This window comes from Parasteatoda tepidariorum, chromosome 8 (genome assembly GCF_982258835.1).
Source record: "Parasteatoda tepidariorum strain Cologne lab strain chromosome 8, Ptep-v5.0, whole genome shotgun sequence".
Taxonomy (NCBI): Eukaryota; Metazoa; Arthropoda; class Arachnida; order Araneae; family Theridiidae; genus Parasteatoda; species Parasteatoda tepidariorum.
The window spans coordinates 39,696,301-39,723,280 of record NC_141762.1 but is presented as its reverse complement, the minus strand read 5'-3'; the positions used below and the strand labels follow the sequence as shown (position 1 = coordinate 39,723,280).

The following is a 26,980-nucleotide window of genomic DNA, read 5'->3' as shown; positions in this document are numbered from 1 at the left end:
GAAAGAGAGGCGAACCGAGAAGGGCGAACCTTCACCCCTTTATTCAAGGGAGGGTTTGAATAAGAATTAATTGTAATATTAATTTCTATCCCGAACATTTACAATCATAATTTTATTTTTTCACTATCCCTTTCAGAAATACAAATATTTAAAAATTATTAGTGCGTTTTCTGGAAAGTCTGTGCCTTAAAGAGTATCCTGATAGGCGTTTTGCTTCTTTTAGTATATCTCTTTCTGCTCCTTATATTTATTTTGATAATATTTTTGCCTCTCCTAGCACCAACCTTTCACTTGAGCACTTTTCCTTGTACTCTGCTTTAACTTTCTTGATACGCCTTATCAATCATTTTGCTTTTTTTGATCAGCTCTTTCTTCTCTCAGTACTCTTCTTGCTTACAATGATACACCCCATTCTCCACTTGGTATTCTTTTTACTTATCTTAGTACATCTCTTTTTCTTTAGGTATTCTTCTTCATCATTCTAGATACATCTTTTTCTTCATTTGGTATTCTTTTTGCTTATTCTTAGTACATCTTTTTATTCTCCTGGTGCTGTTTTTGCTTATCTTTTTACACCTCTTTTTTCTCTTGGTACTCTTTTTGCTATCTTAACACATCCATTTCTCCTTTTGGTTATCATCTTGCTTATCTACTGCGTATCTCACAACTATTTCATGGTAACACTCTATTAATGATTAGGGATATTTTTCTTTAGCTATATTTTTCCTTCCTATAACAAAGAAAAATCAGGTATCAACGAGGAAGATAAAAGAATTTTATCAAACTCTTCCAGTGTGTAAGGTAATGTTTTAGAGAACAACTTATGATTAAATTTAGCCTTTTCAAAAGCGTAGTGCAAATTTGTAAAATCAGCAACACACTCTTGACAGAAATCTTTAACATTTCTTTCAGTTAAAACATGTAATTTGATTGTTATTTACTAATTAAATATAATTAAAATATGATATTCATTGAAGCTTTCTTACCAAGCAATTTCTAGTTTTTCAGTGTGAATTTGTTAATTCTGCGTCACAGTTTTATTTTAAATGTGGGAAAACATTATCTTATTTATTAGATTGTTTTTAAGAGAAATTTTTTTTCTGATTTTTAATAATTATTTTATAGTTATTTTTAAAATATGTAATATATATAAGTAAAAAATAGATATGTATTGAAATAAATATAATAAAATAAAAGTAAATATATTGATATAAAAGAAATGTTCAAGAAATCTAGGAGAAAAAAGTATCTATTTTTAAACAGAATCCGGCAGAATAATAGTGTAATAAAGTATTCAGTTTTTATAAATAATAAATTTATTTAAAAAGAAAACTGAAAATTTAAATTTAGCTGATTTTAAACCAGCATTTAAATAATAAAATATTAAAACAAATAATAAATATGCTGAATGATAAAACAAATCTTCTTCACAATTTTGTTTTCAAAAAATTACTTTTTTACAAATAAGGCTGTTAATATGAATCAAAATGTAACTGTTTTAATTTTGAATTACGATAGTTAGATATGTACTACATAAGGCCAAATTATGACGAACTTTATCAAATTTTGTAGGCTAATTAATATAATTATTGTAATATTTTCATTAGCGTTTAGCCTAAACATAGTATGGTTAAAAGAAAACGAAATTATTAAAAGCTATAATTATATCTTCTACCTACAAGGGACTTATTTTGATATTTTGCTACCTCGTCTTCTACAAAAGGACCTTTTCCCACAAAAAAACTTTGCATTGGATGTCAGAAATTATATCCGAACCTCTCCCTTGTCTTATAGTATAGAGGGTGTTTCAAAATTGCAACTCATAAAATATATTTCCTGAATCCTAATAAAAAAATAAGTTATCGTAAATTATTTAAGCAATGAATGAAAAGAAACTTTATCAAACTCTGTCATTTTACTATTGAGAGGCTAAATTAAAAAATTTCGAACCAGTTTGATTGCCCATAGAAATTTTGGATGGGCTTCTTTCTCTTTTCATACTCTTACGAATTTCTTGGTTAACGAACAGGTTTCAATGTTTTTAATTTCCTTTTCGTGAATTTTGATAACGATATTGGAAAAAGACATTACAAGGACGCCATACCACTGGAGAAACTTTTCAACGCAAATTCTCTTTCACCTTCGTTACTAATTGAAAATTTAAAGTATGGAAAATGTGAGTTCAGACAAACCTATAGAGTAAACCATGAAGTTTCAAATACTGAAAAAAAAATTTGAATATCAGAATGAAAATAAATTATGGGAAGATAACTTAGGATTATGTAGTGGAGAAGTTCTCTTCCAATAATTTGTTAGCATTCTGATATTTTGAAACTTTTCTTTCAGTTATTCAAACTTCATGGTTTACTCAAAATCATTTTCTCTTTCTTTTAAATTTTAACTTACTAAAGAGAGAATCTGCGACAAAAAATTTCTCCCGTAATATGGCGTCCTCTTAAGAGCAGTGATTACAAAACACCTTCACTATTATATGTTTTAGAAATTATATAAACTTTACATTTCCTCATTGAATGGCAATTTTAAAAGCTCTGTTTAAAGTTTTCGAGCTCCCGTCAAAATCCCAGGGTGAGCATTCGTCTCCTATTTTTCTGTGTCCTTGATATTTCCGGCTGGAGCTTTCAAACGTTATGCATCATGATGGTTTAAATACATCCATCTCCCGTGCCCAGAATTGTTTTCATTTCATTTCTTCTTTTACACACTAGATGGCTGCACCAGGCTATTTTAATGTAACTAGAGATATTTAATTTTAAACTAGATGTCAGCACTATTCAAATATATATATTTGTGATATGTATTTTGAACTCTTAACTTCAGCTACTTATGCTCTCTGTGAATATACGTGATTTGCGTTCTGTGATAAAATAGTTTTTAATATTGTGTACATTATAGAGTTATAAATTTCAAACTAAAAAAAATTCCACAAATTAAAAATGAATGCATCTATTGTACGTACACATATTTAATACAATTTTTTCGATTTTTTAAAAAAAAGTACTTTAATGACCGTTTTCTTGAAAATAATAAGATCTATAAGAGGTAAATGAAGAACTGATTTTATTGTTTTCTATAATAATCAATAAAATTGAGTTTAAAAACCAAACCGACTGCAGCTACGCTTAAACTTTATGCTTTTTTTACTGTATTTACTGCTGTTCTTCAAAGTCTCAGCTGTCATACGAAATGTTTTTTGCTGCGTATAATTATCAGCTTTCTTTTATACTGTTGTGGCAGCTTGTAACAATTATTAATGAATGGTTAGTTTTATCCATTTGTAGTTAAGCTGTTGAAAGATAATTGCGTTAAGATATTCAAAGAGCTACGATAAACGCCTTTAAAAAGAATGCAAATTTAAAAGAGATTACTAAGTTTGAACAGCATCTCTTAGAAGATAGACCAATCAATCAAAGGATCAATTTAGTAATTATAATTGTCCAACATAACAAACACAATTTACGTAGTTGGGGGAAATAAGAAAGATGTCACAACGTCTGGACTACCAAAGGATCCAATTTCTCGTTTATGGTAAGTGATGGATTTCTCTTTGGTTTGAGCCTGGTTCACCTCATTGGAATGAGTGCTCTTTTACTTGAGCCATCGGAGCTTGCAAACAATTATCACAAAAATAAGAAATGCTGGCGATCATATAGCAAAACTAAAAAGCTTTGTCCTGATTCTAATAAAGCATTGAACACTCAATGCCTTACAGTGAGTTGCAGTAGATTGTTTTTGGTAAACGCATTGCTGACTTACTTGCCAATACACGTGGTAAAAAATATGGTCTTCAGTGAAATCAGGTTAAGTCAACAGAATAGTCTAATGCAAAATCCAACCAAAAAAACACAGAATGTCTTTTAACTTTGAGATTATTTCTTATATTTGTCAAGTATAGGCCAAAATTTGAAGTTGCTAAATGCATGTAAAACAATTAGTCATCAAAACATTCCTCTCTAACTATAAATAAAGATACACAATAAATTTTTACAACTTTTATTTCTGTAAAAAAAAAAATTCCATAAACAAAATTTACCAAAAAAGGAGCATTAATATTTAACAATAAAATGGACGGAATCTGTGACTATTAATGAAGCTTTATACACCTTTTGGTAAAATATTTTTAAAAACATTGATGCTGTTTGTTATATCACAGTATTGCAATAAAAAGCTGTAGAAAAATACACTAGTAAAATTTTCACTATGATAGCACATTTCAAAAAACATGAAAAAAATGATTTAAAATTGTCCAACATAAAATAAGCTATAAAACAATGCTACTCAAATTTAAGTCCACGTGCTACTTAACCAAGTTTATGAAAATGAGATATGATTAATCATATTTTCAATTTCTTTAAAAACAATTTTAATTTTGTGGAACAATATATCTAATCACCTCTATTTGGTAAAACAATACAAGGACATTCAAGATAAAAATTGTAAACAACAAAATAAATAAGATATTTTGAAAGTAAAGAATAATGTTATAAATAATATTCTAAAATATTTATAAATAAAATCACCAGGTCCCAAACATGATATAATAGTTTGTATAAAATCTAAACTAACTATTATTTTTAATAGAAGTGAAATGAAATTATATAAAAAATACCCTAGATAAAGTAAACAACAAAAAATGCTACTATATGTACTTAAACTTAGTTTGAGGAAAAAAAGCTGCAATTTAGAAAAACCTAAAGAAATTTGATCCATTATCCATATTTAAAGATAAAATAAGTTAATTAAAAGAATAATAATTTAATGAATTTCACTTACATTCAGTGTAGCATTAGAATATTGAATTATGAATATGAATAACAAAATAAAATTTTAATAACAAAGTAAATCAAATCAACTCATTTAATCTAAAAAAATAGTTCTACATAAAAATAAATTGCTATAAAAGTGTAAAATAATTCTAAATAAATCACCAGGTCCCAAACACATAATTTTGATTTAACAATTGTTTACAAAAACCCTAAACCAGATATTTTAAACAAAAAATGCTCATACACAAAATAATAACAGATCAATTCATTCTTAAGATCCTAATCCATTATTTGAGTTTCTTGGATTCTGCTTTCAATACATTCACTCTAAATAAGCAGTTTGAACAAAAACTAAACAATGTTTATAATTATAAAACATAAAATTACATTTGTAGAGACTTAAAATAATACGTAAACAAATACATTTAAATAATTTTTAAAAGAGTGTCTTTACATTATTTATCAATACAGTCGTTCCCACTTAATTACTTATCGGATAATTGAATAACCCACTTATATAAATAAAATTTAGAGGAACCAAATTATTTTACGTGAAACCAATGTTGCATTTCCTCGTTTATTCACTAAATCGCATAGAGAAAAAAATTATTTCCTTCCTCTTTTTAAAAAAATATATATATATACATCATTAACTAGGAATTTTCATTTCTCAGTTAAGAAAATTAGTAATTTGTGGTTTCTCCAATAGGGACTTCCCATTCATTTTCTGCTCATAAACAGTTGTTAGGGGGCAATTTAAATCTTATTAGCTGTTATATATTAGATGAGTTTTTCTTTGTTTTTTTTTAAACCATTTTGACACAGTTTACTCACACACAATGTGAGAGCAGTTGAGAAACGTTCTGTTAAATGTGTGTCGAAACAATCTTTAATTACTAATTTCTTTTGTAGGAAATAGATAATATTACAGTACATATAAACTCTAAACATTTTTCTTTAACGTTCAACAATATAATTTGTAATTTGATTTTCCAATTGAGATAAATTCAATACAAAAATTTTACATTTTGCAATGAAAAAGGTAAGTATCACATAGATCTATAGAGATTCGAGAATTAAAACTAAGGAGAATGTTGAGATTCAGAATGTAAAAAAAAAAAAAATTATAATTATAACAAACATGTAAAAGCATTGAATGAATGCTCATCAAATCATTAAAAGGATAATAATGACTAGTCAAATATACACATTAATTATAACATATTTGCTTATAAAAAATATTTTAAACTTTTCATTTTTATTTTATTTACAATTATTTAGGTTTCATTAAAAATATTTAAAAGTTTTTGATATTCAAAATTTCAAGCTCAAAAAGGATTGTTTATAAAAAAAAAAAATAGGATCAATTAATTACACAAAACAACTAACATTTTAAAATGGAATGTTTAACAGAATGAAAAGATTGAGAAATTTTCACAATGAACCAAATGAGTATACACAATGAGTTATGTAAAAAAATGAATAAAAAGTCGAAGAGGTAAAAAAAGCATTTGATTATAATACAAAATGAAGAAGAGTTTCAATAAAAGGTACATTAATTTTTTTTATAATTACTAAACATTCATTAAATTTTTAATTTTAAATTTTTCATTAAGTTATTTAAAATAAATCATTTAAAATAAAAGGGAATCTAAGCAATATTAAAGTAAATTATTATACTGCCAGAACAGGTAACTTGAGATACAAAAGTTTAACTAAGAATTTCTTTTGAAATAATTCTAGAAGACTTTCTTTTATTCTTTACTAACATAATCATTAATTATTTATGGAATTACTTCAAGTAGTTAAATATTTACTTTTCAATAATTTTTTTTAAACCAAAATCAATGGCTATTCAATGAAATTATATTCAATAAAATGAACTTTATTTCCATTACCTAGTTTCTTTCATGAAATATAATGACCAATAAAATTTCTTAAAAAAAAAAAAGATTTGAAAAATGAACACTTTCATTATTTAAATCACCTTTAAAAATTGTTTTGAATTATAAAATAGTGATTGGCTTCCTATTTAATTATTTTCAGTCCCATTATAACAGAGCTGTCAACTTTGACACTTTTTTATGATTCTTATTATGGTAGTGACATAAAAATAGCATAGCATGATAATTGTATGTTTCAATGCAAACAAGTTATATGTTTAAAAAATTTTGCAGTGGTCAAAACTAATATTAAATCAAATATTTGAATTTTTAGCCAATATGAAAAAAAATCCTCTATAATGAAAGGCATGCAAATTATACTATGAAATGAAAATCACAAAGATTTCAATCAGTTTGCAATTAATACTATAAGTGTTTGATTTCAAAGAAAGCACATCTTCAAGTTTTCACTCGCAATACAAGGACGGAATTTTACTTGAAATGAAATTTCAAAGTATTCTGTAATTTTAAACCAACCTAATTACCTGGAGAGAGAAAAACATATATTAGAAATAAAAAATAGCAATATAAACAAATATACAGATAGATATTTTTGAAAATCCTGACTTTCATATAAAATTTTCTGGCAAAACCATCTACTCCCAATGAAAGTCTCATATACTTATCTGAGTTTTCATTCACTTTTAATGTAACCAAATAAAATATAAAGTATGAAAAGATTACAACCAAGAAACAATTATTCTGCTTGCATTGCAGTACATAATATGGATGCAAATGGAAAATTTATTTCGTACAGAGGAGAATAAAAATCACTTGAACAAACAGACATGTGATGCATATTTTTAATGCTCAGTAAAAAATGAGAACCAAACTTTTAAATAAACATATTAATATTATATAATTATTATTATTACAAATTTTCAAAGTACAGTAGGGAACCGATTATCCGGAACGGTCGGGACCATCGCTATTCCGGATAACTGATTTTTCCGGTTTTCTGAATCGCTACAAAAAGCCGTTTTTTTATAGTTAAACCAAACTAAAAAAAAAAAAATGGAAATAATCTTAGAAATAAGAAAAAACGATGAAGTAATACACTAATGATTATTTCCAAAATGATGGTAAGGTAAAACAAGAAAGAAAAATCGTAAAATCTTATGAGGAAAAAATTTCTTTTTAAAAAACGGCGAGAAAATGTATTGAATTTCGTTCCGGTTTTTTGGTTTTCCGGTTTTCTGATTTCCGGATAACGGGTTCTGTACTGTATTATTATAATTATTACAAATTTCAACCTTTGGCTTTAATGCAAAAGTATGTATATAAACCACAACTCATTTTTATCGGGGTGCCAAAGTCTATAATGTTTAGCACAAACGCTTGTGGATAAGATGAACCAACAAAAAAAAAAGAGAATTCATTGGATTCAAGCCTGATAAATAAAATGGTTGTTATCATATTGAAAGAAAAGCTAGAACATGTACCTTGCACCATTAAGCTCTGTGTGGCGAAGCAGTGTTAGGGTCTATTTATGATTTCAAAAAACTGTAGTCACTAAGGAATCCTAATATCTTGAAAAATGAATTTCCGATTTGTTGCGAGGAAAATATTTTGTTTTAAACTTTCTCCAAGTTATTCCCATACCTGCCAACATTGGAGAAATAAAATAACGGAGAATTTACTAGCATCATGTTTTGAGCTACGTGTACAGTTTTGATGCATCATGCATAATCCTGTTAGTCAAAAAGTCAAAATTTGAAATTATATAAGCACTCACATTTAATGAAGTAAAAAATATGAAAATAAATCTTAATCTGAAAAAGATTTTTTAAACCATTATTCAGAATTACTTAAGCTATAAGTACTCAACATGAAAATAATTTTCATAATTTTAAGTAATTAGCATTATTTTACAGAATTTTTACATAAGTAGTTGATTTGGCTTTGCATAGGAAATTTTTATCAAAATTCTGTTCAAGAGTTAGCTTGTAGGTAAATAACGAAGTTCATTATCAGAGAAAAAACGATTCACTGAATAAATGACTCACAGAAGCAGTCCCACTATTTATGGTTTGGTTAGTATGGCTGTGCATGAACTGCAGTACTGGCAATAGCGCCATCTGTTGAGGAAAAAAATAAGTATTTTTGCCATTATTTTATCACTAAAAAAAGTTTTCTTAAAATTTCTTCAAAAAATACAGAGGTTTTTGAGAAAGTATGGCGAAACAGAAGAGAGTTGTAAAATGCAGAAGACTTGGCAGGTATGTATTCCTGTCACTAAGGAAAGGACAGTTAAGATTTTAGAAGACTATGTGCATAAAAATTGAGGTGTCTTTTCTTTTGCTTTTTAATTTTTCACCTACCATTCTTTACATAAGGTTGATAACTGGTGGAAATTACTTTCAAAATACAACAAAATGATTTTAGCTTAAAACCTTTGAGTATAAGAAAAACGAAATCTAAAAATATTTTAGAAACCACTTTATACTTCAAGGAAAAAAAGATTTTTGTGGATCCTAGCCAAAGTAACCATTCAATCACACAATTCTTTCAAAATCTAGGAGTTTAAAATTCATAATATGTAATCTCTTATTTGATTTTAAAAATAGAATGTTTAGTCACTATAATTTTTAAAAACTTTTGTAATATAGTTACAACCATTTTTATTTAATTTTATTTAACATGCGAAGAAATTAAAAACTTACGTTTTTTGTACGGGAAATAGTAGTAACTAAAAGATATTACTAGTCCATATGCATTCTTGTTGATCCATTTAAATGTCTTCATTAGATTTTTTTTCAAGTTAATATAAAGTGAATTTATATAAAAAATTGCAATAATTTAATGTTCACAATATAATAAATGCTTTTTTGTAACAAAAACAAAGACTGAATCACAAAGACTAAATCCAATATTCAAAAGTTTGAAACAGCATATCATCTCTTTAGATCCATTTCTGGTCCCAGGGACCACCTATAATTTATATTGTGGCTGTTCAAGTCAAATTTTAGTAGCCCTGGTAAAACCGGACCACCAGACTAAAATAAAATGAAAAACTTTCCGCAAGCAACTAGTTTTAACCCTTTAGTTGCCACCCCATTTTGGGGGAATTTGTTTTAAAATCACAGATGTTTTTAAAAAGTTTTTATTTTTACAAAACTATATTGGTTCATACCATAAGGATGCGTTTGGTAGAAAGCCAAATGGCTGAAAATAGAAATCCAAAAGTGTTATGTGCAAAATCACATTTTAAATAATTCAAAAAATACCTGAAATGTAAGCAATAAAAAAATAAGTAGGAAGCATTCATCCACAGAATGTTATTAATGCTTGAATAAAAAATATTGATGCGTGATTTTATTTAAATTGTTTGATTATGAATCTGGATGTTTGAGTTTAAAATCACGTTAAAACGAATCTTGATGCTTGATTTCAAAATTGTGTGAATATGAATTCTGGTTTATAATTATTAAGTCACCTGAACAGCAATCATAATAGTCGCTTTTAAATAATGTGAATACAAAATGCAATATTCAATATAAAATTGTGAAAATACGAAACACAATGTGAAATCTTAATTTGAATAAAAACAAATCGCAATGTATGCTTTGAAACCATGTGAATGTAATTTTAAATCACGTCTACATCAGCAGAAAAAAGCGTAAAAACTAATTTTTTTTTTCTCTCCTGAATGTGAAAAGGGAAGCTTTCTTTGAAAAGGAGAAATTTTATTTATTAATTTGGAGGGGGGGAAGGGGATAAAACTCATCAATGAAAGTCGAATGCAATGGTGTAATCTCAGGAAAAATGTGACTGTGCAAAACAAAGGAAAAAAATCTCTGCCCAAGTGACTTGCATGTAAGATAAGGAGAACTACCAGCTTTCTATAGAATGCTTGATGCATATCATACTGTAATAGTTTACATAAAATATTTAATAGTTTCATACTTTCTAACTAATTTTCAACACCCTATAGAATGCCAGATTTCAAATTTTGCAGCCACACATAAATATTTATAACATAAACCATTAACACAAGTAGCAAAAAAATGTTAAAGAACATTTCAATGATATTCAGAAAACTTATTCACAAAAGCAGCTGTTTAATGAGGGCAACTTAAAATTCAATTACTTTTATATGAAATCAAAACTTACCACATAAAACTGCAGGAAATATAACAGCAAATGTAGGGAACTCCTAACAGACAAATTTAACACCATTACTTGTTCTGATATTGGTCGATAAGGATCTGTACCATCATCAAAGTACATGGGGCAATCATCATCTGGAAATATATTAATGTATTCAAATTGGTAAAGGATTTTACCTATATTTTATCAAAAACATATTCGTAGAGTAATAATAGAATAAAAAAAAAGAAACTTTTTGAAAATGTTAGTTAGTTATATCAAGCATCTTAATAGTTGAAAATAAAGATCAGGATATTTTTTGATACAATACAAACAAAACTATTTTCAAGAAAGAAGACGAAGTGTTAAAAAGATATTGCAATTAATATAGTATAAGATATTATAAACTATTACTTAACATAAATAGACATTTAAAAGTACTTTCAATTTTGCATTAAATGAAATGAAGAACAATGTTTTCACTGCATTTGAAAAACAAGAGAAATAATATAAATTCTATAGTATAAATTCTATTGAATAATATAAATTCTATTGAATAATATAAATTCTATTGAATAGTATAAATTTGATTCAAAACGTTATTTTTTATATTAATTGCCCATACAACAAACTGAAATGTGCAAGTTAGTTTCATGTTCTATCAATATCTGCTATGTAGACAACTTATAAAACTAAAGCTTTAATAATTCGGAAAATGGTACAAGTGTAAAATCAATTTTCACATAAAGTAATGTTAAGAAAACAGCTAATACAAAAGGTATTGAACTCCAGGAATTGATGTCAGGGGTCTGTCTAGGTTTTTTTGACAGGTACCTATTTTGTGAAAATTTAGACGTAATTTGTGAAAAATTAAAAATCATATTAAAAAATCAACACAAAAATATAGATTTATCGTTTCTTAAGGGATAAAAAAATGAAATTTTAAGAAAAAGTATTTTGTGAAACTACCGTTTTTCCTAAAATTGAATTTGTGAAACTACCGTTTTTCCTAAAGTTGAATTTGTGTAGGTACCGCTAAACGGTAGTAAATTCGGCCTGGACAGACCCCTGGATGTGGACTATTTAGGAAATACAATTTGAATCTCATTAACACATTCATAAAATAAAAAATTCAACAGGAAAAATGCAAAATATTTTACTTGTCAGAGACCTAAATATACATGATCAAACCACCACAAATTAAACTAAAGTAGAAATTTTAGATCAGTAACTCAGAAAATGATTATTTTCCTGACTGTTAAACCTTGAATTGATTGAGTTCTTATTTATTTATTTACTTTTTTATTTAGGCCTATTTTTTGCAAAGCGAAATCTACAGTGGAACCACAGAAAAAGCACAGAATAACCGTTTCAATATTGGAGTCTGCTAATCTTAACAAAACTGACAAGAAAACTTCAAAGGACAAAAAAACAAACAAAATAATTATTAACAAATGAGAAATTGATAATCAATATGGAATGTCAAGTGATTTTCTGTCATGTGATCTTTTTTTCAGACTTTTGTTTACGTTATCATTGCAAATTGATTATAAGACTGTTTTTGCAGTATCAAGAAAAACTTGTTTTATTTCTTTACATAGTCAAATGGTTTTTTGAAATATATGATTTTGTATTTACGTTCCACTATTGATAATGCAAACAGAACCAAAATAAAGGTGTTTGAAATCAAATATTCAAAACACTTTGAAAAAATATTGTATTAAGCATTTTTTACACTGCCCTACATTGACTTGATGATAATGTGGTTCTGTAATTTAATTAGATGGAATTTTTAATTTGAATAATCTTTTTTATTTATTAAAAAAAAATTGGCATTCGTTATTCTTTTAACTTTGATATGTGTCTTAAACACTAATATATTGTAACACACATATGCCAATCAACTGCAAAATTAAATGCCTTATAAAACATTTTTTTTTTTTTTCAATAATAAGAATTAAGGTAAAATTCATATAAATATCTATATAAATATATAAATTAGCAGTAAAAGCATAAATCCGTTAATTTATTTATACTAAAGCTGTGACTTACAGAAAAAAAACAGGATCTTTTTCTTTATAATGCTTTTAAGAAAGAGTAAAATATATGTAATTGCCATCTATGCTATATATATTTGCATGTGGAAATTTAAAGCCTTGAATTTAATAAAACAATGTGAAAACTAAAATTATAAAGATTTTGGTTTTAATTTGGAGTAATTATTAAGCTATGATTTTATGCAATTAAAACAAATAAACACTTATTTAAATTATTACACCTTAACAGAAGGTCTTACAAAATAAATACAAATACTGTCTGGCTCTCTTTAAGGAGAAAAAAAAACCACATCACTATGAACATTAGAAAAAAACTTACGTTCTCTTTCATACTCTGCCATAACCAAAGAAACTTGAGCTCCTTCAGAAGCATTGTAACTAGAAACATCTTGTTTTATATGACAAAAAGCACCAACTGACTCTGACATTAACAAACGATTTAAATCAGCCTTCTGATACACCTAGCATATATAAATAAAATATTTACAGATCTGAGTCAGCAGAATGATTGCATGACTAACATTTTTAAAGGCGGATCAATCTTCACACTTACCCAGCATCTAAATTTGCTATAAGCATCTTCTTCATCATATGTTATTAAATAGGATTTCAAATTTTCTTTCCAAAACCCAATGCACTTCATTTTGTGATCAGGCTCACCTAGCAGAAAAAAAAGGAAATAGGGGTAATCTACAATCAAGAAATCGTCTAATTTACAATTTTTTTAAGGTTACATAATTCATATTGAAAAATATGTGCAATTAAGAATAGTATGATTCTACTAGTTTCATAAATTAAAGTACATAATAATCATAATTAATAAAATATAGTAATTTCAAAATACATTATATATTTGAATAAATCTAAATAAAATAGATTACTTAATTACAAGTTAAAGATTTTGAGAAGATTTTCTGGTGCAGTTCAAGGAAAATATATGGAAAATAATTTACAACTTACATACAACAAATTTAGAAAACCAAATATAGTGAAGATAATAAAAATCCAGCAGATGAGATAGCTTAAACATATTTGTAGATATGATAACAATATCCTTATTAATAAAATAGCTTCTCAAAAATCAGAAATTAAAAAAAGGAGACAGATGGTTAGATGATGTTGAAAAGCAGTGAGGAGGTTAATCGATGGAAAGTACTAGCATCTGATGGCTCGAGATAAAACAAGCTGCTTGAGATAACCAGAGCTGGCAATGCACAGTAGTGCCAGTAGAAGAATTAAAAATTAAAATACAATAACACTTTTAAATTCATTACTATAGATATATATTTATATATAAAATAAAATAAAAATTTAAAAAAGATTGGAGGAAAACAGGTCTGTAATAATATTTTTAAAGCTGTCATTAGAATTACTTTATATCAATGCAAGAAAATATGGTAAGATTTAAAATAGCCTTTATAGTAGCCTTATATGCCGAAAATAATTTCACAGAACCAATATTTCTAACATAAATTCAAAAACATAAGTTTTGGGGAAAAAATGCTTTTTTTTTTTTAACATTCTTTCAGGCTTCTTGTAACATGAAATATTTATAATAGATTTCATTTTGAAAAAGCTACAATCAGATATCAATCTAAAGTCAAATTTTTGTCTTAAATGAATGTTTATAAGAAAATAATAATAAGGGCCTTAACTAATATAATGTAATATGAAAAACTAAAATAAATCAAGAAAGCCAATGTTTTACATAAATTAAAATTAGCTAATTATATAAATTTTAAGCTTAAAATGCTTCTATTCCAGCTTTTATTATTGGAAATCATTAGAAAAAAATTTAGTTCAATACTGTTTATTAAAACAATTACAAAACAAGCACACATAATTGAAATAAACAAGCATATAAATATGAAACAAATTAGCATAATGTGCAACATATAAAAGCAAGTTTACTTACTGTAAATATCGACAGGTCTCCCAAAATAATCTACTGATATGCAATATTCTGCATCAATGTAAATAATTTTCTGATCAGCATCACAGACAGAAAAGTCTGATATGATGTCTTGACACTTAACATTAGGACGAGGACTTGAAGTAACACCACCTCTAATTCTTGTTTCAAACAAGATATCTCCCTTTTGTTCAAATTTAAATTTTCCAGCAACGGGGCATTTTATTGAAACTGGATTTTTTGCTATAAATGAAAAATAAAATTACTTAAATAACAATAAATATTTTAGGCACATAATATGTTTCGGAAAAAAATATTTCACGCACTTATTAAAATGTCATATCGCCACTGTTGCTTATTTGGAAACATAGTCCAGGAACATACAGTTGAAAAATCATCTACCATCATAGATTTTCCTACAAATAAAACTTGAATTTTAGCCAGATATAAAGTTAATTATTACACTAATTAAAGTCAATCAAAGAAAAACAAACCAACTAAAACCATAAAAAAATTTACGAAATCATTTTACAAAACATATAAAAGCTACACTATAATTATACATAACAAAACAAAAATAAACACCTAAAAAAAATGTTTTTACAGTAACATATTACATAGCACAATCCCTGAAGGAAAAAAAAAATGAAGGAAATTAGCCAAAAATTCACCTAAGAATATGAGTTAATTTTTTATCATATAGCTTCAAATTCAAAAGAGAAAATAAGATCTTCATTGCAATAATTTTAATTAATTTTTCGTTATTGCATATAAAGAAAATTTAATGAAAATTTGAGAAATGCGACAAAATATGTCAAAAACCTAACATTTATTCTGATTTTGAGGTCAAAGCACACATTAATTTAGCACATTATTCGAAAATCAAAATTTTCTCAAAAGAATCATAAAAAAACAATGAAATTTTATTAATGTTTTTAATTCTATCCAAAATGTCCAGGGGTAACTACAACACAAAGGAAAAAACCCTGAAACCTTTAAGGGTAAAAACTTAATATCAAGATATCAATTTATATACCATACATATTTAATATAATATTTAAAACTAAAATTTATAATTAAATTACCTACCGATGAAGAATATTACATTTTGATAGTAATTAGTTTAAGAAATAACTTAGTTCTTATAAGAATTGGGATATAATATTTCAAAATTGAATGAAGATGAATCGCAATATTATATTTATTATATTAGATTGTATTTTAAATCAAACTACCATATTTTTCCTAGAATTGTAAGTTTTCTGTTGACAACTATTAAAAATGCGAAGCAAGTTTCTAACGTTGAATAGAACAATGTGAACTGTGTCATTTTGCATAATTTGTAGTGAAAATCAACATGGTAAAGGAAGAATCTCATTTTGTAAAAGGAAAAATTAAGCACTTTTTAAAAACATCCAATGAAAAAAGCACCTTTAAGGGCTTTTAAAAAACAAAAATTGAAAATAAGCACCTTTAAGCACTTTTTAAAAATGTTACGCACCCTGTTTTAGTCTGATTAACACTTTAATTAATGCAGGGCATGAAATTTCTGTTCTAAAGTACATAAAAATAAATCTTGAACAAAGGACAGGGGAAACTTAATTTTTATTTTAGTTTTAATATTTAAAATATTGAAATATATATATAACTAATTAATTAATAATAAATAAAAGTGGAACATTTACCTTTCCTATATCTAATAATATTATGATGACGAGGTAAAAAATCAAAGCACATGAAATCCTTTTGACTGAAAAAAATTATTCAAAGATTAAGAATTAATGAATAATGCAACAAAATTTTTAAAAAAATACAAACAAGAAAATTATAATAATCTTCATAAAAATCTTTTACATACCCTAAAAAATTTTTAATACATATAAATTAGATTCAGATTTTGTTTTTTTAAAAAAAAAGATAGATAAATACATGATGTTAATAATATAATATTTCTTTTTATAATTTGGATTTTAGAACAGATATATAAAATAAATTATGTAAGACATCGCAGTGATGCAAAACATCATAGATCACCAGTTGGCAAAAAAACAAAAATTTGAAAAATCAGTTAAACAAAATTGAAAAAAGATAAAATTGTATGATTTGCTCAGTTTTACTAGTGAATCTAGTTGTACATTTTAACCAAAATTCAAAATTAGTTGCCAAGATCATGATCGCAACCAACTGAGAAAAACTATAAATCAATGTAAATCTGTATTCAAAATACTCACTATTTGCAACAACAATTAAAATTTTCAGTTGGAATGATCTGACATGCAACTGAAAACATTGCTTTGTAGTTCTTTCAGCTAACCCCACCATCTATTGACAAACTTTATGAATAATGTATTAACTTAGTACTAATAAATTATTTAGCTTCCTAACCAGTTTACAGAAAATGGTGCATTTAAATCTCTTTCCAATTTTCCTTCATTGATTTTTCAAATTGTCAATCATTTTGGGCAAAACAGATATTCAGTTACGGATCTGTATGATGAAATTATATAAACTTCAATTTTCCATAAAGACATTATTTTTGCTAATATCAACAATGAAAATTGTGGTTTAAAAAATTTCTGTTATCGAATGAAAACTATTGACTGTTCATAGCCTGAAAAAGGAATTATTTGCAAAAACATTGCTACCTCTAGAAGCAAACCAAAATTGATAAATTTGTTTGTTTTTAATCCTAAAGCTCTTAATAATTCCAATTTTTTTTCCAGTAAATAACAAATATTCAAGGGCATATTTTTCTATTTTAAAGCATTAGTAATTAAAAAGAATTTTAAAGCACTAATATGGACCTGTTCAACATACATATTATCATGATTTGATTTTAAATTTGATATGATTAATGATTCATAAAACACATAATTCAAAGTTCAGATTATAAAGATCTCCTGCTCTATAAGTAAAATGCAAGAGAACCTAAACACGAATTACATTAACTAAGGAGCTAAAATTATTAATTAAATTAAATTTAGAAAGAAGCTTCTGTAGAATATATGTTACCATCCATTGATTCCCATTCTTGCCAAGACATAACGTGAATCTCTTCTTTCATGGCAGACATAAACTTGTTCTTTAATTCGACCAGTATCAGGTTTCCAACGTTCCACAATATGTGTTGCATTTATAACTACTTCAGCATCAAAATTAGCAGTGTTCATCCAGATTCCAGTGAAATTATCATAAAACTTGCATCGAGGTGGAACATACTCAGCCTTAACTGAAATAATAAGTTTTCTCAACTTTATTAACATTTTCAGCCATTTAATATTTTTCTGCATTATTCTAAAAGATACCCTAGGTATAAAAAAATTATTCTTACACAAATCTTTAAATCTCAACAAATTTGCACCAAATTTTTTAACATGTGCTTAAAAACCTGTTTATCATTATTGCTTACTTTGAAACTTTATCCAACAACTATTTGTGCATTACGGTCAGAAGAATTTCTTATAAGATTATATAGAGGTGGTTTTAACTAATAAATCACAGATGATTTGTTTTCAGACTGTTTAAAAATACATCAATAAATTATTTACAATATAACTTAAAGCTCAATATATTTATTAAAAAGAATGATTTCCATTCGGACTTTATATCATATTTTAAGAAAATATTTCTTTTCTGCACTCTTATAAATAAAATCAACAAGAATAATTTTGCAGCATTTGATCACCAAATCAGTATTTTTAAAATCATGTGAAACCATCTGTTCTTTTGTTGTAATTTTAAAATGTCTTTCCATAAACCCAAATAACAAAAAGTCAACAGGAATTAATGAATTAAAATTGACATTTTCTACTAAGTGTCAATACATAGGAAACAATTGCAACAGGGTGCGTGGCCAGATTTTTCAACAAAAAATATATATATAATTAGGATATGTGCAGTAATAAAAATTATTTTTTTCCATCATTTAAGGTTCTTAATTTATAAATATAAAATGAATAAAATTCAAAAACTTAACATTCTTTATCATTCAAAGTTATGTTTTACTTATGTTGTAATTACCTGGCTTTAGATGTAATCTTTCAGGACCACTTTGAGCAGTTTTTAAAGTATTGCATTCTGCTGTTATGGACAAAGATATATAGAAATCATCATCTCTGTTAGCAATCTACAAAACAATTGTTCATTCAATTTCCTATCACTATTAAACAATAAAACATAAGAGATAATATAGAAAAAAATTATTTAGCATTTTGAAAAACGTCTCAAAATAAATTTTTTACAAAATATTAAACCATTTTTCTTTTACTCACAAAACAACGATAGGCTTCTTCTATTCTAGATTCTCGAGCATTCAAGACAGCCCAATAATGATCTTTGCCAATATACCAATCACCAAGGCACTTGTACTGCACCTCTGAAAACAAAATCACAACTTATAGCTGAAACAGAATCATTCTAGCATTTTATTCTTATAGATCATAAGCATATTTTACTAAATAGCAGACGTTATTAATTTTATTAAGTAACAAAGTGAAGAGAAGGAAAAAACAATTTATCAGAGTAGAGTCATACACCATTAAAAGCTCAACTATATATTTTATAAAAAAGATTTTCTTTTGCAATTTTATTATTACGCAGATTATTTTTAATTTGAGAAAGTTATTTTTACAATGAATAATTTATTACCCATACAGGAAAAATATATATAATTTTGAAAGCATAATATATGCTTAATTTTTTATTATTATAATGTTTACATCACTCAAATAAGAAAACGTATATGCATATTAACAACTTGGTGAACAACAATACACAAACACTATGATTCGTACAGCAAAGCAAACAGGGCCCAATACACGTGAATTTTAGTATCATTTAACAGATTGTTGTTATAAAATTGGTTCTTTCACAAAAATCGTGATTAGCATAGGTAAATAACCGTCCCAAAAAAATTAAAAATCAGAGTCAGTAAATTTTCATCAAATGAGTGGCCTTTTTGCAACATAAGCTTTGAAAAGTAAAGTGAGTTAGAATTAATTGTAAATAATAAGTATTATGTTATAAAGAGTTGTAAACAAGTATCTTAATAGTTTATTATTATAGAAAACTGGAATACAGAATCAAAATTGCTGCTTTTATTATTATTTTGAGCATTCACTGAAAATAATGAAACACTATGATTTTTCACAAAAATAAAATTTTGCTAAACTTTTCCACAAAATTAGGTATTAAGTCAAAAAATCTTGGATTAGCTAGCTCTTGGCATATTTGAAAAATAATCACAAAATAGATTTAAAAATAACAACTTAGTATTCCGATAATTAAAATTGATAATTAATGAACTAAAATATAAAATCAAAATTGCTGCTTTTATTAATATTATTTTAAGCATAATTCTTCACTGAAAATAATGAAATGCTATGATTTTTCCTAAGAATAATATAATAACACTATGATTTTTCACAAAAATAAAATTTTGCTAAACTTTTCCACAAATATCGGTAATAAGTTAAAAATCTTGGATTAGTCAGCTCTTGGCATACTTAACAAATAATCACAAAATTGATATAAAAATAACAACTTAGAACTCTGATAATTAAAACTGACTATTAATGGAATTGAAATAAGTTCTCAGAAGTAGGACATCATAATAAAAACTTATTAAATTAAAATAAAGGTGATGAGCACACAAAAATTTAGCCAATCACGATCTTTTCAAACCAGTACTTTTAAAAATGAATGTAGACATTTACCAGCATCTTGTGTATCTTTCACACCATCGCAATGTTTATAATTCATGATGAATTGCTGGTTTTCAATATAAAACTGACTCCCAGGAATCTGACACGCAGTAATATTAGCTTCTGGATGTTCACATTCACCAGTAAATAAATATCTATTCATGTATGCAAATTTCCAAACTCCTTCCATACTGGATCGACAGTTCTTTAGAGTAGGGTTTTTAGCTGAAACAGATTATTATAATTCAATTTAATTCTGAACATACACAATAAAAAGAACCTTTTGCTATACTTTGCCTTGCAACAATGTGTATTCATAAATATAATTTTTTTATGTCTTCTCAAAATATTAATTAAATCAAATGAAATATTCCCTTTTATATAATTCTAGAAAAGGAAAGATTTCCATACTGTGATCTGTGGCAGCATAATCGCCAATTCTCGTAAACTTCCCGGGATCGGCCTGCGAATAACTATAAAAAAAATCACAGAAAAGTACCAACTCGAAGGGTATAACTCGTAGCCGCCCCCGGCAAACCTATAAATGTAGTTTTTTAACAAAAATGTTTCCAGTTTAAAATCAATTAGACACCTTGGCGATTGTAGTTGGCGTGGCAGATCATGATAAGGAAATATTTCCTAAATTAACAAACCATGTTTTAAACTTCCGATTTTTATTATTTCTTTGAGAACTTATAGCATACATCACTGTTTCTAATGCCCTTGGAGAATTTAAAAATTTTGAAAAGCATCGCAAAGAGTCAATCTGTATGGCTATAATAAATAAGTGAGATTTCAAGGAAAACATTTTAAAATTAGTATTTACAGAAATATTTACTGAATACAAACAGGACAGGATAGACAGGACTTTTTCTTAATGTTTCAATTGAAAGATACTTACAAAACCAAGTAATAAGCTCTTTATAAGGATCCAAGTGTTTACAAATTGATTGGAGAGTAGGTTTCTCATTGTTTTCAGGACTCATACATCCAGCTAAAACAAAGGAAATGATGCAGAATGAAACAAAAAATTTTTGTTTAATAAAATAAAAACAAGTTTTCAAAAATAAAATATTAGCTAAATTATTTCTTAAAATATTGATTTCAATTTATTTTACCCTTAATATTGCTTGACAAAATAACTAAGGCATTTTATTTATAAAAGCAAAAAAAACTAATATAATTACTTTCTATTTTCTCCAACACATTCAGAGTTCTCACTAATATACGAATGCAGTTATAACAATTGCTGAAAAAAGAATAACATTAGTAAATACAAAAAATTCAGCATATAATGTTAGAAAGTTATTTACAATGCTGAATAAATGGGAAGAAAAATACATACATAAGTCAACACAGAAAAAGATTTGTACACAAAACATTTAGCATACAATGTTTGGAAATTACATCAGAGTATGAAATTTCAGTTTTAAAGTAACCAGCCAGACTAATATTTTTTATGACGACTATATTTACAAAATTTTCCAAAACCATAAAAGCATTAAAAACTGGATTAGTACAAAACTTTATAATCTGGACCAAATTTGAGTAACTCGTTGAATGTATACTCTTCACTGATAACTTCTTCAACATCTGAATCCATACCATAGAAACGAACCTAAACTTGAATTCTGATGTCTCTAATAACAAAACATTTACTATTGTTTATTAAAGATATTTGGTTTAATTACATGAATAGTTTCTTTATCTTCTATCTGAAATTGAAGAATTTTTTCTTTAGGAGGAAAAGACAAGGTGTCAAAAATATGCAGGGAGGCATTTATGCATTTAATAGATTTTGGTTTTTAGTGATGCATATTTTAACATCCCGTTTTAAAATCTGAAACACTTGCTCATCCTTTTTAAAACTTGTCTAAAGTAAATTGGAAAAAGTACAGTAGTTTTTTAGCACAATATTTTACAAGACAAAACTTACTTACAAACAGTAAAGATTTTGGCTCTTATAGCTAGCTGGCGATTGAAAATTTTGCACACTGCAATATTCAGTGAATAAAGAGGATGAAAAACCTTGCCATTATTAAAAAAGAGGAAAAGAAACCAACCAAATAAAAAGGAAAAAATGGGAAATTTCTTTTAACGGAGATGTACCTATATCAAAGACTTTTAATTCAATGAAATTTAACTATACAGTAAAAAAAAAATAAGATAAAATACAAAAATGAATATTAACTCTAAAATAACCAAATTTTTATTTTGTTTGAATTGATAAGCCTAAAGCCAAAAATTTAAATCCAAATTAACATTTAAAAAAAAAATTTAAAAGATGACACTAATTTAATTTATTTAAAACATTAATTTACAAATATATAAAGTAAGCAAATCGGTCAGTTATGGGACACAGAGCTTTTGGAGATTGCTTCAAATTCTTTAAAATTATAAAAAGTAAACAAACATCTGTTGGTCAACTTTCAAACGATCAAAATCATTGTTTTCATCATATATATAGCTTTCTTTTTCAATAGTTTTTTTTTAATTATTTTATTTAATTATTAACAATTGTTTTACCAGTATCCTAGATAATTCCATCAGAAATACAAATTACAATAAAAATAATACTTTTAAAACTTAGAGAAGTTTCTGACTGAATCTGGTTTGATTGTACTGCTAAAAATGCACCAATCACTTTCACAATTTCTAAATGAATCTTTCATATGAATTTTTATTTTCATGAAAAAGTTACAGCAACAAATACCATTGGTATAGAGTAGAAAAATATTTTAAATTAAAATGAAACATTTGTTTTCGGAACAATTAATTCAATACAAAATCACTTGCTTATAACAAGAAGAGAAAGCTCAAATATCTTCACTTTTTTCTTAAAACCGAATAAACTTATTTGCGTTTGTGAATGGTGTCATCAGAACATCTTCGAACGAGATTCAAAAACTCAAACAACTAAAAATCCAATATAAAAATATAGAGTCAAAATTTATAGAAATAACATATAATAAAAGAAAAATATTACAACTAAGTGATCTAAAATAAACCAATTTTGGGAAGATTTTCTTATCATAATGTAAGACAGAAAAATCGCAAAACCTTGGCAACAACCAGGAAAGCTCAGCAGAAAAGCTTGGTAACTACCAGGCTAGCTAGAAACTTTAAAAAAATATATAATAAAATCACAAAATGGGACCACCATGAAGAGTATAACTGTAGCCACCCTCAGGCAAACCTCTACTTGTTTTGTTCTTTTTATATAAAAAGAATGCAAGTTTAAAATTTATTTGGCACCCCAGAGATTGTAGTTAGGGGGAAATTTACTTATCGCAATCTGCAACGCCAAATTGATTTTAAAGGGGAAGTATTAAAATAAAACATGTAGAGGTTTGCCCGAGGGTGGCTACGAGTTATACCCTTTCTGTGAATTTTTTTTTCTCGTCAGGCCAATGCCTGAAAGTTGCATAGCTTGGCAAATATTCAGCCACAGAAATCTTCTTGCAGTTACACGGAAACATCCCCAATATTTTAACAATCTTTAAGAACATGATAGATAAATAAACTTACTCTTGCTGAAGAAGAATTGTAAAGTTATCATTGTTGGTGTCTAAAATTTCTCTGCATTTTCCTCGACCTTGAATCGACTTACTATCAACTGTTATAAAATTGTTTAAGCCATCTTCACGAGAAAACCATTCACCATGGAGTGTTTGAGGAAGAACGCAATATCCATCATCATAGTAAGCATGGACAACTAATAAAAAAGTGAACATAAATAAGACTCTTAGTCAATGTATGTCAGAAAAATATTCCTTCATTAAAAATTATTATTTTACAAACATTTAAACAACTTATGAACGCATAAATACACATATGCGAAGCAATATTTCTAAGAGGTGATTTTCGCATCATGGCATTTATAAAATGAAGAAAAATGTCTTTCGGTCTTTATAAGACTACCAGTTAAGTGTATGAATAATAACAAGAGAGCATAATCTAATTTTCAAACAATTAAGAATAAATTTCTTAGTTATAATGTTATCACAGAAACTGAACAACGGAACAATAGGAAGAAGTTTCACACAACAGTTTTACAGAAAAATAAGAAGAAGAATATTTTATTTATTTTTGAAACGTTAAAAAGTGGGCGCGGTCTAAGGTTCATATTTTTTTCTAAACGAGATATTATCCAGAGAAAAGATGTGAACTGAGAGATAAAAAAGCATTTTAAAAAATGTCAATCATACCTGTAATTGATGATATGATTAAAATATTTAACAAACATAAATAATTAAATATCACACTCATTTTGTAAACACAACAGTAAAAATATTTTCATTATTGTGTTGCCATTATATGAAAGATTTCATAGCTTAATTATTGCAAAAGCGTTTTCAGCTACCTATTTCTGTAACTCAAAAAGGTTTCCAATTGAATCATCTCTGCCATCTCGTGGCAATTTCATAAAACTATATGAGAGGTTATTAAAATATTAATTAAACCAAATTAACTGAAATCTTTTCTTTTTTTTTAAATTTTTGTTCGTAACGTTTTATTTGAAGGAAATTCATGTTTCTTTCGTATTATATTTTTTTAATAATATCTCATACCACAAATATATGTTCCTGTCTCCGTGTTCATGATTGTAGTAAAAAAAATCAGTAAAAAACAAAAACACTAAGTTCTGCCGAAAGAAACAACAATTGACTGCACTTACCAATTCGGGAGAAACTATATCTATAGAGAACCTACAGCCATTGGTAGCATTGAGCAAGCTGTTGTTCTCTTGGGTTGTAGGCTGGGCAATTTGAAGATATGTTAGGTATGAACGGTCGGATTTCCGGGCAGTTTTGTACTGTATTTTATATTTTTTTTCCTTATTACCATATTAATTTAATTTGGGACCATGGTGCTGCTGACAGTGGGTAAATGTCCTACTGAATAATTAGGAGCATTTAAAAGTCCCCTCCATTTTTCAGAAAATTAAAGAAAATTTTCGTAAATTATTATCAAATTAAATTCCTTAAAGTTTAAAATAATTAAGTGCACATGGGTAAGCCATATGCAATTAAATTAATTACTTAAATATTAATACTTAAAGTTAAATAAACATCTAAAAGGAAATTAATATATGCCAGTCATAGATAAAAAGTTAAACATATTTAATGAAATAGGAAATTAGTAAATTTACATCTTGAATAAAATAAACACGTGCCTTAGCACGAACGTGAAAATTACGACGCTACACTGGTCGAAGCTGTAACCCGAATGCGGAAAAACAGTCTCTGTGGCAGGGTTGCCAACTTTGAATGTTCCGCCAATCCGGCGTTCCAGGATAGTTCGTTATCGCCGTAATGGCGAGACGATCCGCTGCAATAAGAAAGAGATAAAAAAAATTTTATTTTAGCAGATATTTAGCACGTTTAAGAATTTTTTGTTGCTATATGTTAACAATTAAAGTTTTGGAGTAAAAATATGAGAATATACTGCATTAATTAATTAATTACATTATTTATTAATGAGAGTATACATTAATTTCTATACAAACCCACAAATTATACCCAAACATTTAAATAAGCATACGAAAAAACATTCTCCTTTTGAAAAAATTTTTATTGTTGAAACTTCTCTAGTAGTTGTAATACATGTTCACCCTTAATCTTGCTTAAATTTTGCGTTTGTAGCGTTTTCTTCTAATCACTAGTTAATCTTACGTTATCTTAGCTTTCATTTATATGAACCCTGTTTATTTATATTATCTTTCGTATAAACCATGAAATATATTACATTAAACTTTTATTAACTATTATAGTGCTGGAAATACTTTGTTCAAAAGTCTTGCTTTTTAAATTTTTCAAAAATAAATAACTTTGGAATTTATTTCTGTGGAATATTATTCAAGTCTCACAATGAGTACAAACAAAAAAAATACGAGATGATTTAAACAAAGTTTAAAATATTAATAATGTATAACATATAAAAACACATTTAACAATTTTTGACGGGCGAGCATTCACAACACTAAAAGTATAAAGATCGAATATTATCATAGCCCCGATATTACATGGGGTTTCAAAATATATAAATTCGAAGGATTTATAAAAGAGAGAGACTAAAATATTTAAGCCTTGCCTTTGCTAACATACTCTTAGTTCTAAGAAAGATACATAACATCTACACGTGATCTTTAAAAAAGAATCATGAGTGACGCTCATAACAGTGCCATGGGAAAAATACTGAAATCTCATTATCTTTCTAAACACAAAAAGTGCTATGTGATAAGAGTTATCACTCTCACAACCCTTTTATTACTAATACAGTGTAAATAATTCACACTTCATTTTTTTTCCATTACAATCACAGACCCTTACAAGCTCCTTAATATTTATGCTACTTTTTGAGTTTTGCGTATTTCGAAAAGTCTCTAGAACTTCAGTTAGCAACGATGATAAAAAAAATGTATGAAGTTTTTACTAGCATCTTAAATAATGGGAATTCAAAGGAAAAAACTCTTCAATTTTGAAATAAATAA

At 26.7% G+C, this 26,980-nt stretch overlaps 1 protein-coding gene across 1 annotated transcript; it reads right to left on the bottom strand.

Moving 5' to 3' along the window:
* Positions 1-5,573: 5,573 nt before the first annotated feature.
* udt (protein undicht) lies at positions 5,574-24,826 on the bottom strand. Its single transcript, XM_016075179.4, has 15 exons — positions 24,696-24,826; positions 24,016-24,202; positions 21,675-21,736; positions 21,389-21,481; positions 20,500-20,712; positions 19,057-19,160; positions 18,806-18,911; positions 17,798-18,014; positions 16,471-16,535; positions 15,112-15,201; positions 14,789-15,028; positions 13,427-13,533; positions 13,193-13,334; positions 10,841-10,971; positions 5,574-7,212 (listed from the first exon to the last, which is right to left on the bottom strand). Exons 1-15 carry the CDS (start codon positions 24,754-24,756, stop codon positions 7,195-7,197), a joined length of 1,836 nt encoding a protein of 611 aa, XP_015930665.1. The 5' UTR covers positions 24,757-24,826; the 3' UTR covers positions 5,574-7,194.
* Between the last annotated feature and the right edge of the window lie 2,154 nt (positions 24,827-26,980).

Coding starts and splice junctions, on each gene's coding strand:
- udt (XM_016075179.4), bottom strand. CDS start 24,756: ATGAGTGTGATATTTAATTATTTATGTTTGTTAAATATTTTAATCATA. Junction 21,482..21,674: donor TGTGTTGGAGAAAATAGAAA/GTAATTATATTA, acceptor CCTTTGTTTTAG/CTGGATGTATGAGTCCTGAA. Junction 15,202..16,470: donor TATTATTAGATATAGGAAAG/GTAAATGTTCCA, acceptor TTTTATTTGTAG/GAAAATCTATGATGGTAGAT.